At 43.4% G+C, this 12,611-nt stretch overlaps 1 protein-coding gene across 1 annotated transcript; it reads left to right on the top strand.

The window, feature by feature from the left end:
* The first annotated feature begins 7,734 nt into the window (after positions 1 to 7,734).
* Positions 7,735 to 9,131, top strand: LOC108302835 (phosphatidylethanolamine-binding protein 1). Its single transcript, XM_017526583.2, has one exon. The coding sequence runs from the start codon at positions 7,786 to 7,788 to the stop codon at positions 8,347 to 8,349; it is 564 nt and encodes a 187-aa protein (XP_017382072.1). The 5' UTR covers positions 7,735 to 7,785; the 3' UTR covers positions 8,350 to 9,131.
* The last annotated feature ends 3,480 nt before the right edge of the window (positions 9,132 to 12,611 follow it).

Here is a 12,611-nt window from a genome sequence, read left to right as displayed (position 1 = left end):
ACACTCACTAATAAAAATTATTAATTACTCATTAATTACTCATAATGTGCACTCCAGCCTGGGCGACAGAGTGAGACTCTGCCTCAAAACAAACAAACAAACAAATGCAGTTACTAGTAAACCATGAAAGCACACTTTTGCTTTTTTGTGTTTTTTTTTGAGATAGGGTTTTGCTCTGTCTCCCAGGCTGGAGTGTGCACACTATTGACCTCATAGTATTGTTATACTTCTTTGCCCTTTAAAAATCAAAAAGCACCTGCATTCTGTAAATGCACCTCCACGTGGTGTAGCTGAGTACTGTTTAATTGTGGTAATTAAGGCCAGGGGAAGGCCACTGCTCCTAAGAAGTGAAAGAACAGCTCAAAGAGGAAAGAAGCATGGTCCCCTGAAGCACAAAGGTAACCTGGTCCGTTTAGTTCACACATGAGCCCTGTTATTAGGAGTAGGGAGTATCTGAAGTGTTTCCGTGAGAAAAAAGACTTATTATTACCATGGCCAGGTATTCGTACAAGTATTCATTCTCTGGTTGTTCTTTCCAAATCATTTGGTAAAATTCCTATCGTTTAGTACATTTTATTTCATCTTTTGTTTTTCAGTTAAATTAGACTTCATTCAATTTGATCTTACATGTAAACCAATCCCTGGGGCAAAATAAAGGAACTAATTAGTTTGGATAAATCCAGTACTATGCAGTGGATGCCACTCTTCTTTATGTATTTATTTTTGCTTTGTGTTTTTGAGACGGCGTCTCGCTCTGTCACCCAGACTGCAGTGCACGATCGTGGCTCACTGCAGCCTGTACTTCCTGGTATCAGGCAGTCCTCCCACCTCAGCTTCCTGAGTAGCTGGGACTACAGGCACACGCCACCATGCCTGACTAATTTTTCTATTTATTATAGAAATGAGTTTTCGCTCTGTTGCCCAGGCTGGTCTCAAACTCCTGGGCTCAAGCAATCCTCCCACCTTGGCCACCCAAAGTGCTAAGATTACAGGCATGAACCCCTGTGCCTGGCTTTTGATGCTGCTTTTCTAATACCTTTCACTTGGTCAAATAATTAATTGTTTCATCTTAGCCCTTACTGATACGTAACATTTGGAAGCGCAGATCCACATTGGCCCAGCTTCCTTTAGTTAGAAATTACAGCCGGGTGCATTGGCTCACACCTGTAGTCCTAGCATTTTGGGAGTCCAAAGCGGGTAGATCACCTGAGGTCAGGAATTCAAAACAGCCTGGCCAACAGGGGGAAACCCCATCTCCACTAAAAATACAAAAATTAACTGGGCATGGTGGTGCATGCCTGTAATCCCAGCTACTCGGGAGGCTGAGGCAGGAGAATTGCTTGAACCCAGGAGGCAGAGGTTGTAGTGAGCCAAGATTGCACCACTGCACTCCAGCCTGGGCGACAGAGTGAGACTCCCATCTCAAAAAACAAACAAAAAAAAACAGAAACAAAAGGTATAGCATCTCCTCAGACTTCAGAGCTGTCAAATTTGTCCAACTTTCTTCCTCTGAGAGTGCATGATATTACACGATTTGCTTTTTCTTTTCCTTTTCTTACTGAAGCCTTCAGTTAAAGCAGTTCGATTAGCCCTGACCCAGTTACTCTTGTTCAGGTGCAGCCTGGGAGTGCCGGGTCCCCTTTCTGTTCTTTTTCCCTTCATGGATTATTCTTCCTAAAAACGGATGATAGTGGTTGAAAACACAGGATCTGAATCAGGCTTTCTGGGTTCAAATCACAGTTCCCTCCATTTACAGATTGTGTGACTAGGAACTTGAGCAAGTGACTTGGCTAGTGAATCAAGTCAATATCAGGAATGTTGCAAGCCTGAGGCTGTTACCTTGGTAGCTTGAAATTGACTTTGGCTGGGAATAGTTACCAATTGTGTGACTAGGACTTGAGCAAATGACTTGTTTGGCTAGGGAATCAAACCAACATCAGGAATGTTGCAAGCCTGCTGATGTTATGTTGGTAGCTTGAAATTGACTTTGATTGAAAGTCTTTACACTGTGGAAATTGGCAAATGCTGCAAAACAATGCCTGCCCCTTTCCCCAACCTGGGCATTACTATTAACCAGCACATCAAGTTCAGTTTCCTCATCTATAAAATGGGAGCAATAATAGTACCTGCCTTATGGAGAATTTTGTGACAGTTTCAGTGGACATGGTAAATACTTAGTGCTTGTGAGCTGCTCTTAGTATTTCCCTCATTTTACAAGGTCCAGCATCTTTCTGTTTCATGTGCCCCATTCTGACACAGCTTCAAACACAGGACCAGCCAGATCTAGCACATGCCTTGGTAATAAACGTTTTTTTAAAAAATTACTTAGTGGGGCCAGACGAGGTGGCTCAAGCCTATAATCCGAGCACTTTGGGAGGCCAAGGTGGGTGGATCACAAGGTCAAGAGATCAAGACCATCCTGGCCAACATGGTGAAACCTCATCTTTACTAAAAATACAAAAATTAGCTGGGCGTGGTGGCATGCGCCTGTAGTCTCAGCTACTCAGGAGGCTGAGGCAGGAGAATTGCTTGAACCCGGGAGGTGGAGGTTGCAGTGAGCCAAGATTGTGCCACTGCACTCCAGTCTGGCACCTAGCGACAGAGTGAGACTGTATCTCAAAAAAAAAAAAAAAAAAATTACTTAGCTGGATTACTTAGTCTTCAAACAACCTGCTCATAACTGGTAGGAAATGTGTGGTCTTATGTTGTTTCTAAGGCAGACGCTGGTGACACACATGTTATAAAATTAGAATTCTTCTAAATCTAGCACTGATTGCTTTTGTTATACATATTACATTTGGCTGGGTGTTAGAAAGAATTTCTACTTTGAGATTTCTATGATTTTTCTCCCAATTAAGGCAAAGACTGTAAAGATAGTTTATTACAGCATTTGGTGGTTCAGTAAACAAACATGTTCTAAAAAATTTAAATAGCTGTGTTGAAGTAAAACATGTGTCCCAAATTCACATGAATTATGTGCAAGTTAATACTTTGGTGAGCAAATAAACTTAACTCTTGGTTATATATTGCTGTCAGCTGAGTGCTAAATATATAATATATATTATAAATATCTGACTCAATTTAATCATGAATGAGTTAATCACTTATGCTTATTTAAATATAAGTTCAATATTTTCTTAAATGAGTTCATTTACTCTCAATAGCTTTGGGGCCTTTATTTACTAATAAAATAGATTCATGATTATTGGAATATGTGTATTTTTTAAACATTTTTATTCTTTTGAGACAAGGTCTTGCTCTGGCACCCAGGCTGGAGTGTAGTGACATGATCATGGCTCACTGCAGCCTCAGACTTTGGGCTCAATTGATCCTCCTACCTCAGCCTCCCAAGTAGCTGGGACTATAAGCACATGCCATCATGCCAGTTATTTTTTTTCTTTTTTGAAATGGAGTCTAACTCAGTTGCTGAGGCTGGAGTGCAATGGCGCAATCTCAGCTCACCGCAACCTTCACCTTCCGAGTTCTGCAAACCAGAACACACAATAGGCAGGAGAGCTCAGGCCTGGGAGGTCCATGGCAGGGCCTCATGAGCAGGAGAGGTGGTGGACTGGGGTCAGAAGGACATTACAGATGTTTAGACAGGATGATGACCACTGCCTCCCACCTAGATCAACCTCATCAGCAGGTACTTAACAATCATTTGTTAAATTAAATGTGTGTTTTTGTTTTGATTTGTTTTTTTTGAGACAGAACCTTGCTCTGTCGCCCAGGTTGGGGTGCAATGTCACAATCTTGGCTCACTGCAACCTCCTCTGCCTCCCGGGTTCAAGCAATTCTCCTGCTTCAGCCTCCTGAGTAGCTGGGATTACAGGTGCCCTTCACCACATCCAGCTAATGTTTGTATTTTTAGTACAGACAGGGTTTCACCATGTTGGCCAGGCTGGTCTTGAACTCTTGGCTTCAGGTGATCTGCCCACCTCAGCCTCCCAAAGTGCTGGATTGCAGGCATGAGCCACCGTGCCCATCCAAATTTAAAACCAGAATATTTTAATAAAATGTTTAAACAATTTGAATGTCAATACATTATAAAGTCATAATATAATGATGTCGAAAGATGTGATAATCTGCACAACCGTGAGGAAGCTATGGGTTAGCTATTTGTGTTGGATCAGTCACCGAGGTTGTGGGGACAGGGTTTGTAATGACAAGGGTGTTTTAGCATAATGGATTTTCAGCCATTACGGAGACATAGACTGAGTGCTGAGTGCGGAAGTGCGAAGATAATGGAGGTGTGATTAAGTCGATTCTGAACCACAAATGCAAACTCACGTCAAGGTTATAGGATAGACGTGACACAGGTTATGAATTCAAATTCAGCTCTCTCACTCCCACTGCAGCCTTCCAGCCTTCTAGCTTGTCGCTTGCAGTATTCACCTCTCATCTTCATCCTCTCAAAGGCCTCCAGCACGCTGATTCCTCTACTTCCTCCTGCACGCACGGCCCTTTCTTTTCCTCATTTCTCTCCCTAATCAAGTTAGTCCATGACCCATCATTTCAATCTCCCTCTTGCCTATCAGAGCTTAATGTTCTTTCCCACCTCCTGTGCTGGTGAGCTGGGCTTGAAACCTTCATAAAACATTCTACCTTTTTCTCTTAGGATCTAGAACTTACGTTCAACTCTCAAACCTACCTTCCAGGTCATACATCCTCTTCAAAGCCTTCCTTAGCGTTCCCACGTTCCATGTGTTCCAGTAGCACCTGGGTTTACTTTGATCATAGTGCAGATCATGCTGTCTGGGACCACCCCCCACTCGTCTTGACTTCCTTAGTCTTTCCTGCTGCATGGCACACTGGGCGACATTTGTGGGCAAAGAAGTGGGAGAGGCAGGCCTAGGCATACAGACTGCTCTTCAGCCTCATCATGGTCCTGTTTGCCTTTAGAGAACTAAAACCTCTTTTGAGCAGAAGACAGAAGACTCTCCCAAGCCCGGTCTTATCCCCCCAAGCCTATGGGCAGCTCAAGAGAAATTCAAGCAGAGAAAGCCAATGTGGCTCCTTCCCTCCTGCCAAACCCTCTGCCTGCTCCAAAAGTGGCCTGGTGTGCACCTTCCAGAAGCTCATTTTTTGTCCCCTTGAATCATATCAGAGAGTAAAACAAGGGATCAGGGAGAGGTCTTAAAGTCTTCCCTGATGCCAATCAAGAAAATCTGTGTGAGTCTATTAATTTGTAGTTCAAGGCCGGGCACGGTGGCTCACACCTGTAATCCCAGCACTTTGGGAGGCCGAGACAGGAAGACTGCTTGAGACCCAGAGTTCAAGACCAGCCTGGGCAACAAAGCAAGACCCCATCTCTACAAAAAAGTGAAAAAATAGCTGGTTGTGGTGACATGCACCTGTAGTCCCAGCTACTTGGGAGGCTGAGGTGAGGGGATCACTTGAGCCCAGGAGGTTGAGGCTCCAGTGAGCTATGATTACACCAACACACACCTGGGTGACAGAGCAAGACTGTCTCAAAAGCAAAAGAAAACAATGTATGTAGTTCACAGTTCTTCAGGAAGTTGGTGTGAACCGTCTGCCTCTTTGTTTTGTTTGTTTTGTTTTTTGAGATGGAGTCTTGCTCCGTCGCCCAGCCTGGAGTACGGTGGCACGATCTTGGCCCACTGCAACTTCCACCTCCCGGGTTCAAGTGATTCTCCTGCCTCAGCCTCCCAAGTAGCTGTGCCACCACACCTGACTAATTTTTGTATTGCCTCTGCCTCTTTGTAAATGTCATGCAGTAAATATGTTACAGCAGGGAAGTTATTTGCATTGACATTTATTTTGTCGAATCATTAAGTGATTCGCCCACCTCAGCCTCCTAAAGTGCTGGGATTGCAGGTATGAACCACGGTGTCCAGCCTATAGTTTTAAAAAATGTTTATAATCTTCAATAGCAAGGTCCCCAAAAGTATACTGAAACTAGACTTGACTGAAAATTGACATTGCAGAGGCTGCCGTCCTTGTCGACCCTCACTGTCCCAGTCACTCTGCTCTCTGTCCCTTCTGACTGCATGCCCCTCTCCATTGCTCCCTTAGTTCACAGGATGCCAGCTTCTTGCATTTTATTAGCCTGGCCCTAACCTAGCACAGTCCCCTACCATAAGGTCAGGGAGCTATTTTGCTTCTCCCAGAAATAGCATGTTGTCCCCAGTCCTTCCCTGTCCCTGTGTCCATGCCCTCTGCCATGTGATTTTGCAGCACCTCCCGCTGGAGATGCACCACCCGATACTGGGCTCAGCCTATGGGTGGAAGTAACACCATCCAGTGCCAAGCCTGGGCCTTATGAGGCCATGTGCTTTTGCTCAACCCTCCTGTGTGTCTGCTTCTCCCATGAGAAGGACTTGCCCTAGGTAGGAACTGTCCCTTCTGCATGGACCTCAGAATAAGACAAGCAAGACAGAGCCACCCCACCCACCCACAGTCTATATCAGTCACCCTAGCTAATTCCAGATGCATGATCAAGAATGAACACCGGGGCCCAGGACCATGACACACACCTATAATCCCAGCACTTTGAGAGGCTGAAGTGGGAGGATTGCTTGAGACCAGGAGTTCCAGACTAGCCTGGACAACATAGGAGAACTTGTCTCTAAAACAAACAAATAAACAAACAAAAAATAGTCCAGCATGGTGCCGTGCCTGTAGTCCTAGCTAATCTGGAGGCTGAAGGGGGAGGATTACTTGAATCCAGAAGTTCGAGGCTGAAGTGAGCTATGATCATACCACCGCACTCTACGCCCCAATCTGGGTAACACAGTGAGACTCTGTCTCAAAAAAAAAAAAAAAAAAACAGTGCTGAGTGTCCGTCCTGCAATTTCATGTGGTTTGACACAACAGGAGCTAATAACCCTCTTCACATTCTTCTTTCCTCTTGCTCACAGAGGAAAGGGAGACTAACATTTTCTAAGGACCGACTAGCGCTGAGTACTTTCACATACGGTGTTAGATTTTTTTTTCATCCTATTGGGTAGCCATTATTTTTCACATTTTGCAGACAAGGAAACTAAGGCTCAGGGAAATTAGGTAACTTCTCTAAAGTCAAGGTTTTAGTAAGCGACAGAGTTAGGATTCCAAACCAAGTCTTCCGGCTTTTTGCAAAACCCTGTTTTCACCGCTGAATAGGTTATAGAGATCAGACGACATCTCTAGGGTATCCAATTGCCGTCTCCACTGAAGATAATTATAGTTTTTGTTCCCAAACACTAGTTCATTAGGGGAAGGAGACATTCACCTCATTGTATATAAACCAGGAGGAAAAACTGTATATTAGTGTGTAAGAGTAGAATCTGGCCCCATCATCACAGAGGAAATGCCCCCTAACACTTATACCAACATGAATAATGAACCCTATGCGTAATCAGCTATTTGGAATTGCCCTTTTATCTTTTAAGATCAAAATATCCTGTCCTCTGACTCAGAATGTCTCTAAGCTTTCCTTGCTGAATTAATGTAGCATCATTTTGAAAACGTAATGTCATCCTCTCTGCTAGCATTTGAAATTAATTTATTATAAAACAGGCTCTGCAATTTGACACAAGACTTCTGTACACACATTTTGGTCTAAAAGCTTTGCAGGAATTTTAATGGTGTGTCTTGAGCCAATATAAAAACAACATGGATTGTTAAAGAGAAGACAAACATGTGAGAGAAACTTTCTCTTTGACCTCCTAAAAGCAAGATCACATCTCAAAATACAAAATGAACAAGGGAAACAAGATTTAACAATCAGAGGAGGCACCTGACCTGCTGCAGCACTCTGAGCTACACGTTCTGCTCGGCCCCCCCATGCCGGTGGACCTCAGCAAGTGGTCCGGGCCCTCGAGCCTGCAGGAAGTGGACGAGCAGCCGCAGCACCCGCTGCATCTCACCTACGGCGGGGCGGCGGTGGACGAGCTGGGCAAAGTGCTGACGCCCACCCAGGCCAAGAACAGACCCACCAGCATTTCGTGGGATGGTCTTGATTCAGGGAAGCTCTACACCTTGGTCCTGACAGACCCGGATGCTCCCAGCAGGAAGGATCCCAAGTACAGAGAATGGCATCATTTCCTGGTGGTCAACATGAAGGGCAATGACATCAGCAGTGGCACAGTCCTCTCCGATTACGTGGGCTCGGGGCCTCCCCAGGGCACAGGCCTCCACCGCTGTGTCTGGCTGGTTTACGAGCAGGACAGGCAGCTGAAGTGTGACGAGCCCATTCTCAGCAACCGATCTGGAGACCACCGCGGCAAATTCAAGGTGGCGTCCTTCCCTAAAAAGTACCAGCTAGGGGCCCCCGTGGCCGGCACGTGTTACCAGGCCGAGTGGGATGACTACGTGCCCAAACTGTACGAGCAGCTGTCTGGGAAGTAGAGGGTTAGCTTGGGGACCAGAACAGTCTGTCCTGGAGGCCCCAAGCCCTGTTCCTCAGTTCAGTGTTGCATGTGTAATAGATTTCTCCCCTCCCTTCCCCCCTTTGCACAGGCAAGACCTGAGCAGTCAGATGGCGGTTTAGGGTGACTTTTCCTGCTGCCTGGCCTTTATAATTTTAGTCACTTACCCACTCTGATTTATGTTTTGGTCAAATTTGAATTCCATTTTGGGGGATATTTCGGCACTGTGATGGGGTCATCAAATTGTTAATATGAAAATAGCAACCCAGAATGTAAGGAAGAAAAAAATTGGGGGGAAAAAGACCAGGTTTGCAGTGATAGGGCAAAGCATCAAAGAATCTTTAAGGGAGGTTAAAAAAAAAAAAAAGGTTGGCTGCCTCTGCCTTTGTGATCCTGAGTCCAGAATGGGACGCAGTGGGGTTTTATGGTGATGTCACTCACCTAGACAGCCAGAAGCTGGCATTGAAGCTTACCCCCAACACGTTGCATCTCAGATGCCTCAATAGGCATCGGTATCTCGCTCTGGTCCCTTTAAAGAGCAGTCCTGGAAAGAGCAGTAGGGAGAGTGGCTTTGCTGTTGTTGGAGCATGGCCATCTCGACCGGCAGCAGTGCTGGCTGACAGCCTAGCAGGAATCCCTATATCTGTGTCTGTTAAATTGATCATTCTTCGTAGGAGCAAGAAACGCTGATTTGAAGCTGCTGAACATTGCATTAATTCTGCTATTTGCTTATAGTTGAATAAAAATAGAAACCTGAATGAAAAAAAAAAAATCAGAGGAGAGGAGGGTATGAACAAATCTCTTCCTGTGTGCATAAACCCAAATCACCCTATTCAGTTGTGAAAAGAAATGCTAAGGACCAATCCTTTTAGAAAGCTTTCAGATGAGTCAACGTGTAAAAGTGTAGACTCTGTCCTTAAAAGGGATTTAGTATATACTCAAAGTGGGATTGGGGTGACTGAAGACAATTAAGCACTAATGAGAAAGAGACCAAATTTTAGTTAGGATTTTAAAAACTTGCTCATTAGAACAACCTATTTAATTATTATTTTTACTATTATTACTTTTTAGACGGAATCTTGCACTGTCACCCAGGCTGTAGTGCAGTGGTGTGATCTCCGCTCACTACAACCTCTGCCTCCCAGGTTCAATTGATTCTCCTGCCTCAGCCTCCCAAGTAGCTGGGATTACAGGTGCCTGCCACCATGCCCAGCTAATTTTTTATATTTTTAGTAGAGACAAGATTTCACTATGTTATCCAGGCTGGTCTTGAACTCCTGACCTTGTGATCCGCCCACCTCAGCCTCCCAAAGTGCTGGGATTACGGCCACCCATTTTTAAACATGATGCACATTATGGAATCCTACTGCCCATTCCAATATGGAAAGCTCCTTTTGTCCATGTCACAGCGCAAATTACTTCATCATGTTGAATATACTCAGTGTCCCAAGAGGGTTTTCTTCCCAGTGTCATGGCGACTTTCTTCCTTGATTACTGTCTAGATTATTTCTGCTCCTTTGAATTGACCTCTTTGCTTTTGATACACCTCACCTTAATTCATTTTACACACAGCCACTGGTCATTCTTGTCATCAAGTCTGCCGTTGGGGTATGCAAGAGCTCTATGTGACAGCCTTTACTGTAATCAGACCCCTGGGGCACAACTCAAACAAACAGGCATTTCCCTACCTACCCACTGAAACTGAGCCACATGGAGGGGCTGTGTGGCTGCCAGTCAGATGCATTAAGGCACATGGGCAGGAGTTTCAAATGTGAGTCACATATGAGAAGCCCAAGGGCAGCCTCTGAATACAGAGCAAGCTGATGGAGCCCACTGGAGAGGAAGGGAGAGCAGTGATTTCTTATTTAGTTAACTAATCTTAACTAAGATTACTTAAGTAATCTTGGAGGTCTCCTGAGCAACACTGGGAGACTAACTCATTGTTAATTTTTCTGTTTTACTATAATTATTTATAATTTTAGTAAATCATAAGTAATTTACTAAAGTAAATAATTACAAAAATGCAAATCTGGGTTTTGAACTCAAATTTGTCTACTGGACCTATAGAGAATAATTTGGTTCTGTTTTTTCTCTTAAAAAGATTTCTGATTTTTAAATGTTATGACATTAGATTCTGCCAAGACTGCCTGAATAATGTATACCCTTTCACTTTGTCAGTCTGAACTTCTAAAATTTTAGATTTTTGGACATCTAAAGAAATCTTGGGGTTTCTTTTTAAAGAGAAATTAGATGGTAATGCTGGCAAACCTGCCAGTTCTTCTTTTCAGGGGGAAGCCTAGTTGTGTTTGTTCTTTGTGTACCTTCCCCCACTAGAATGGAAGCTCCTTGAAGACAAGAACCAAGCTTGTTTGGTTCTCATTTGTAACCTTGTTGGTGCCAGGCATGCATAGACACAGAGGAAATGTTTGTTGAAAGAAAGAAAGAAAGAATGAATGAATGAATGAATGAATGAATGCTATTCAACTCGGGCAAATTTTTGCAATAGGTAAACTTTGTTTCCATGGTGATATCATACCCCATCTCTTTCACTTCCAGTGGTCTTTATGATTTCCAGCACCCACCTCCCACTAGCTCTCCTCCCTATTCTCCTCTCTTTATATTTCTCAAACTCACTACAGACTTTAGCCATTGAAATGTTCAAGGACCAAGGAGTCAACCAGCTAATGAACAAAGTAGTCTGTGATACTGGCAGAAAGCCAGACCTTCCCTTAGTAATAAGGGCATTTGAGGAAGTCTTACAGAGACAATGGAGGCCTCTTATTTGTGATCTCATTAGTGACTCTAGTTTTGATAATGGCTGGCTGAAGGATACTTCTCAGCTGCTATGATCCACTGCATGGAGTAGTCTCTTCCAGGACTCAGGCCACATTCCATGATATTTGACACGATTGATATTGTGGATTGCTTTTAGCGTTTCTTTTATGCCAACGAGGAGAGAAAGAGGAAACAAAGAAAGTAACCGAGTTCATTAAATGAAAAAGGTAGAGGACTCTCAGGAAAAGGAATTCGAATTCTAGCACTTATCCAACCATGCAAAGAACACCCTCTGTCTCCAAATTCCCTTCTAGGAAAACTGCTCTCTGTGTCAAGCAGTACCTAGAATATTGGATCTGAGGTGTGAAGTTGAAGAACTACTGAATTAAGGTATGTCCAAGGCTTTTTGGTTTTGTTGTTTTATTTGTTTTTAAGCAATTATTAAAATTAATATTTTTTCCTTATTCATTGGGATATATTTTCAAAAGGTTAAGTTTGCATACACCTAATTTTAATCTGGATGTCTTCATATTCATGTTTAAGGAAAAGAATGAAAATAACATGTATAGATTTTACCAATATGTTTTCTCATTTAATATTCAAAACAAGCCACTGAAGTTCATCTTGTGAGTTTCATTTCACAGATTAGGAATCTGAGACCTAGAGATAAAGCATTTGCCATGCTCCAGGCCACATAGCTAATGAATGCAGATCTGAGTTTTGAACTCAAAGTTGTTTGTTGGACCTGCAGAGAATATTTTGATTCTGTTTTTCTCTCTTACAAAGACTTCTGAATTTTAAATTTTATGACACTAGATTCTGCCAAGATTGCCTGAATAACGTGTGCCTTCACTTTACCATTCTGAACCCCTAAGACTTCTTAACTTTGGACATCTCTAGTCCTGTAACAAGAAGTTTGCTGTTATGTGTCATAGTTTATTTTATTTTATTTTATTTTTGAGACATAGTCTCACTCTGTTGCCCAGCAGGCTGGAATGTAGTGACGCGATCTCAGCTCACTGCAACCTCCACCTCCTGAGGTTCAATTGATTCTCCTGCCTCAGCCTCCTGAGTATCTAGGATTACAAACCTGTACCATTATGCCCAGCTAATTTTCGTCTGTTTTTAGAGATGGCATTTTACCATGTTGGCCAGGCTGATCTCGAACTCCTGATCTTAAGTGATTTGCCCACCTCAGCCTTCTAAAGTGCTGGGATTGCAGGTGTGAGCCACGGCGCCTGGCCTATAGTTTTTTTAAATGTTTATAATCTTTAATACAGACCCCCAAAGTCTATTGAAACTAGACTTGACTGAAAATTTACATATACAAATAAGAAATGTGTGCATATAGCAATGCATGTGCTAAAATTGAAGTGATAGGCTGGGCATGGTGGCTCATGCCTATAATCCCAGCACTTTGGGAGGGCAAGGCAGGCAGATCATTTGAGGTCAGGAGTTCAAGACCAG

Source organism: Cebus imitator, unplaced genomic scaffold, assembly GCF_001604975.1.
Source record: "Cebus imitator isolate Cc_AM_T3 unplaced genomic scaffold, Cebus_imitator-1.0 Scaffold42, whole genome shotgun sequence".
NCBI lineage: Eukaryota > Metazoa > Chordata > Mammalia > Primates > Cebidae > Cebus > Cebus imitator.
This window is presented reverse-complemented; position numbering and strand designations above follow the sequence as displayed.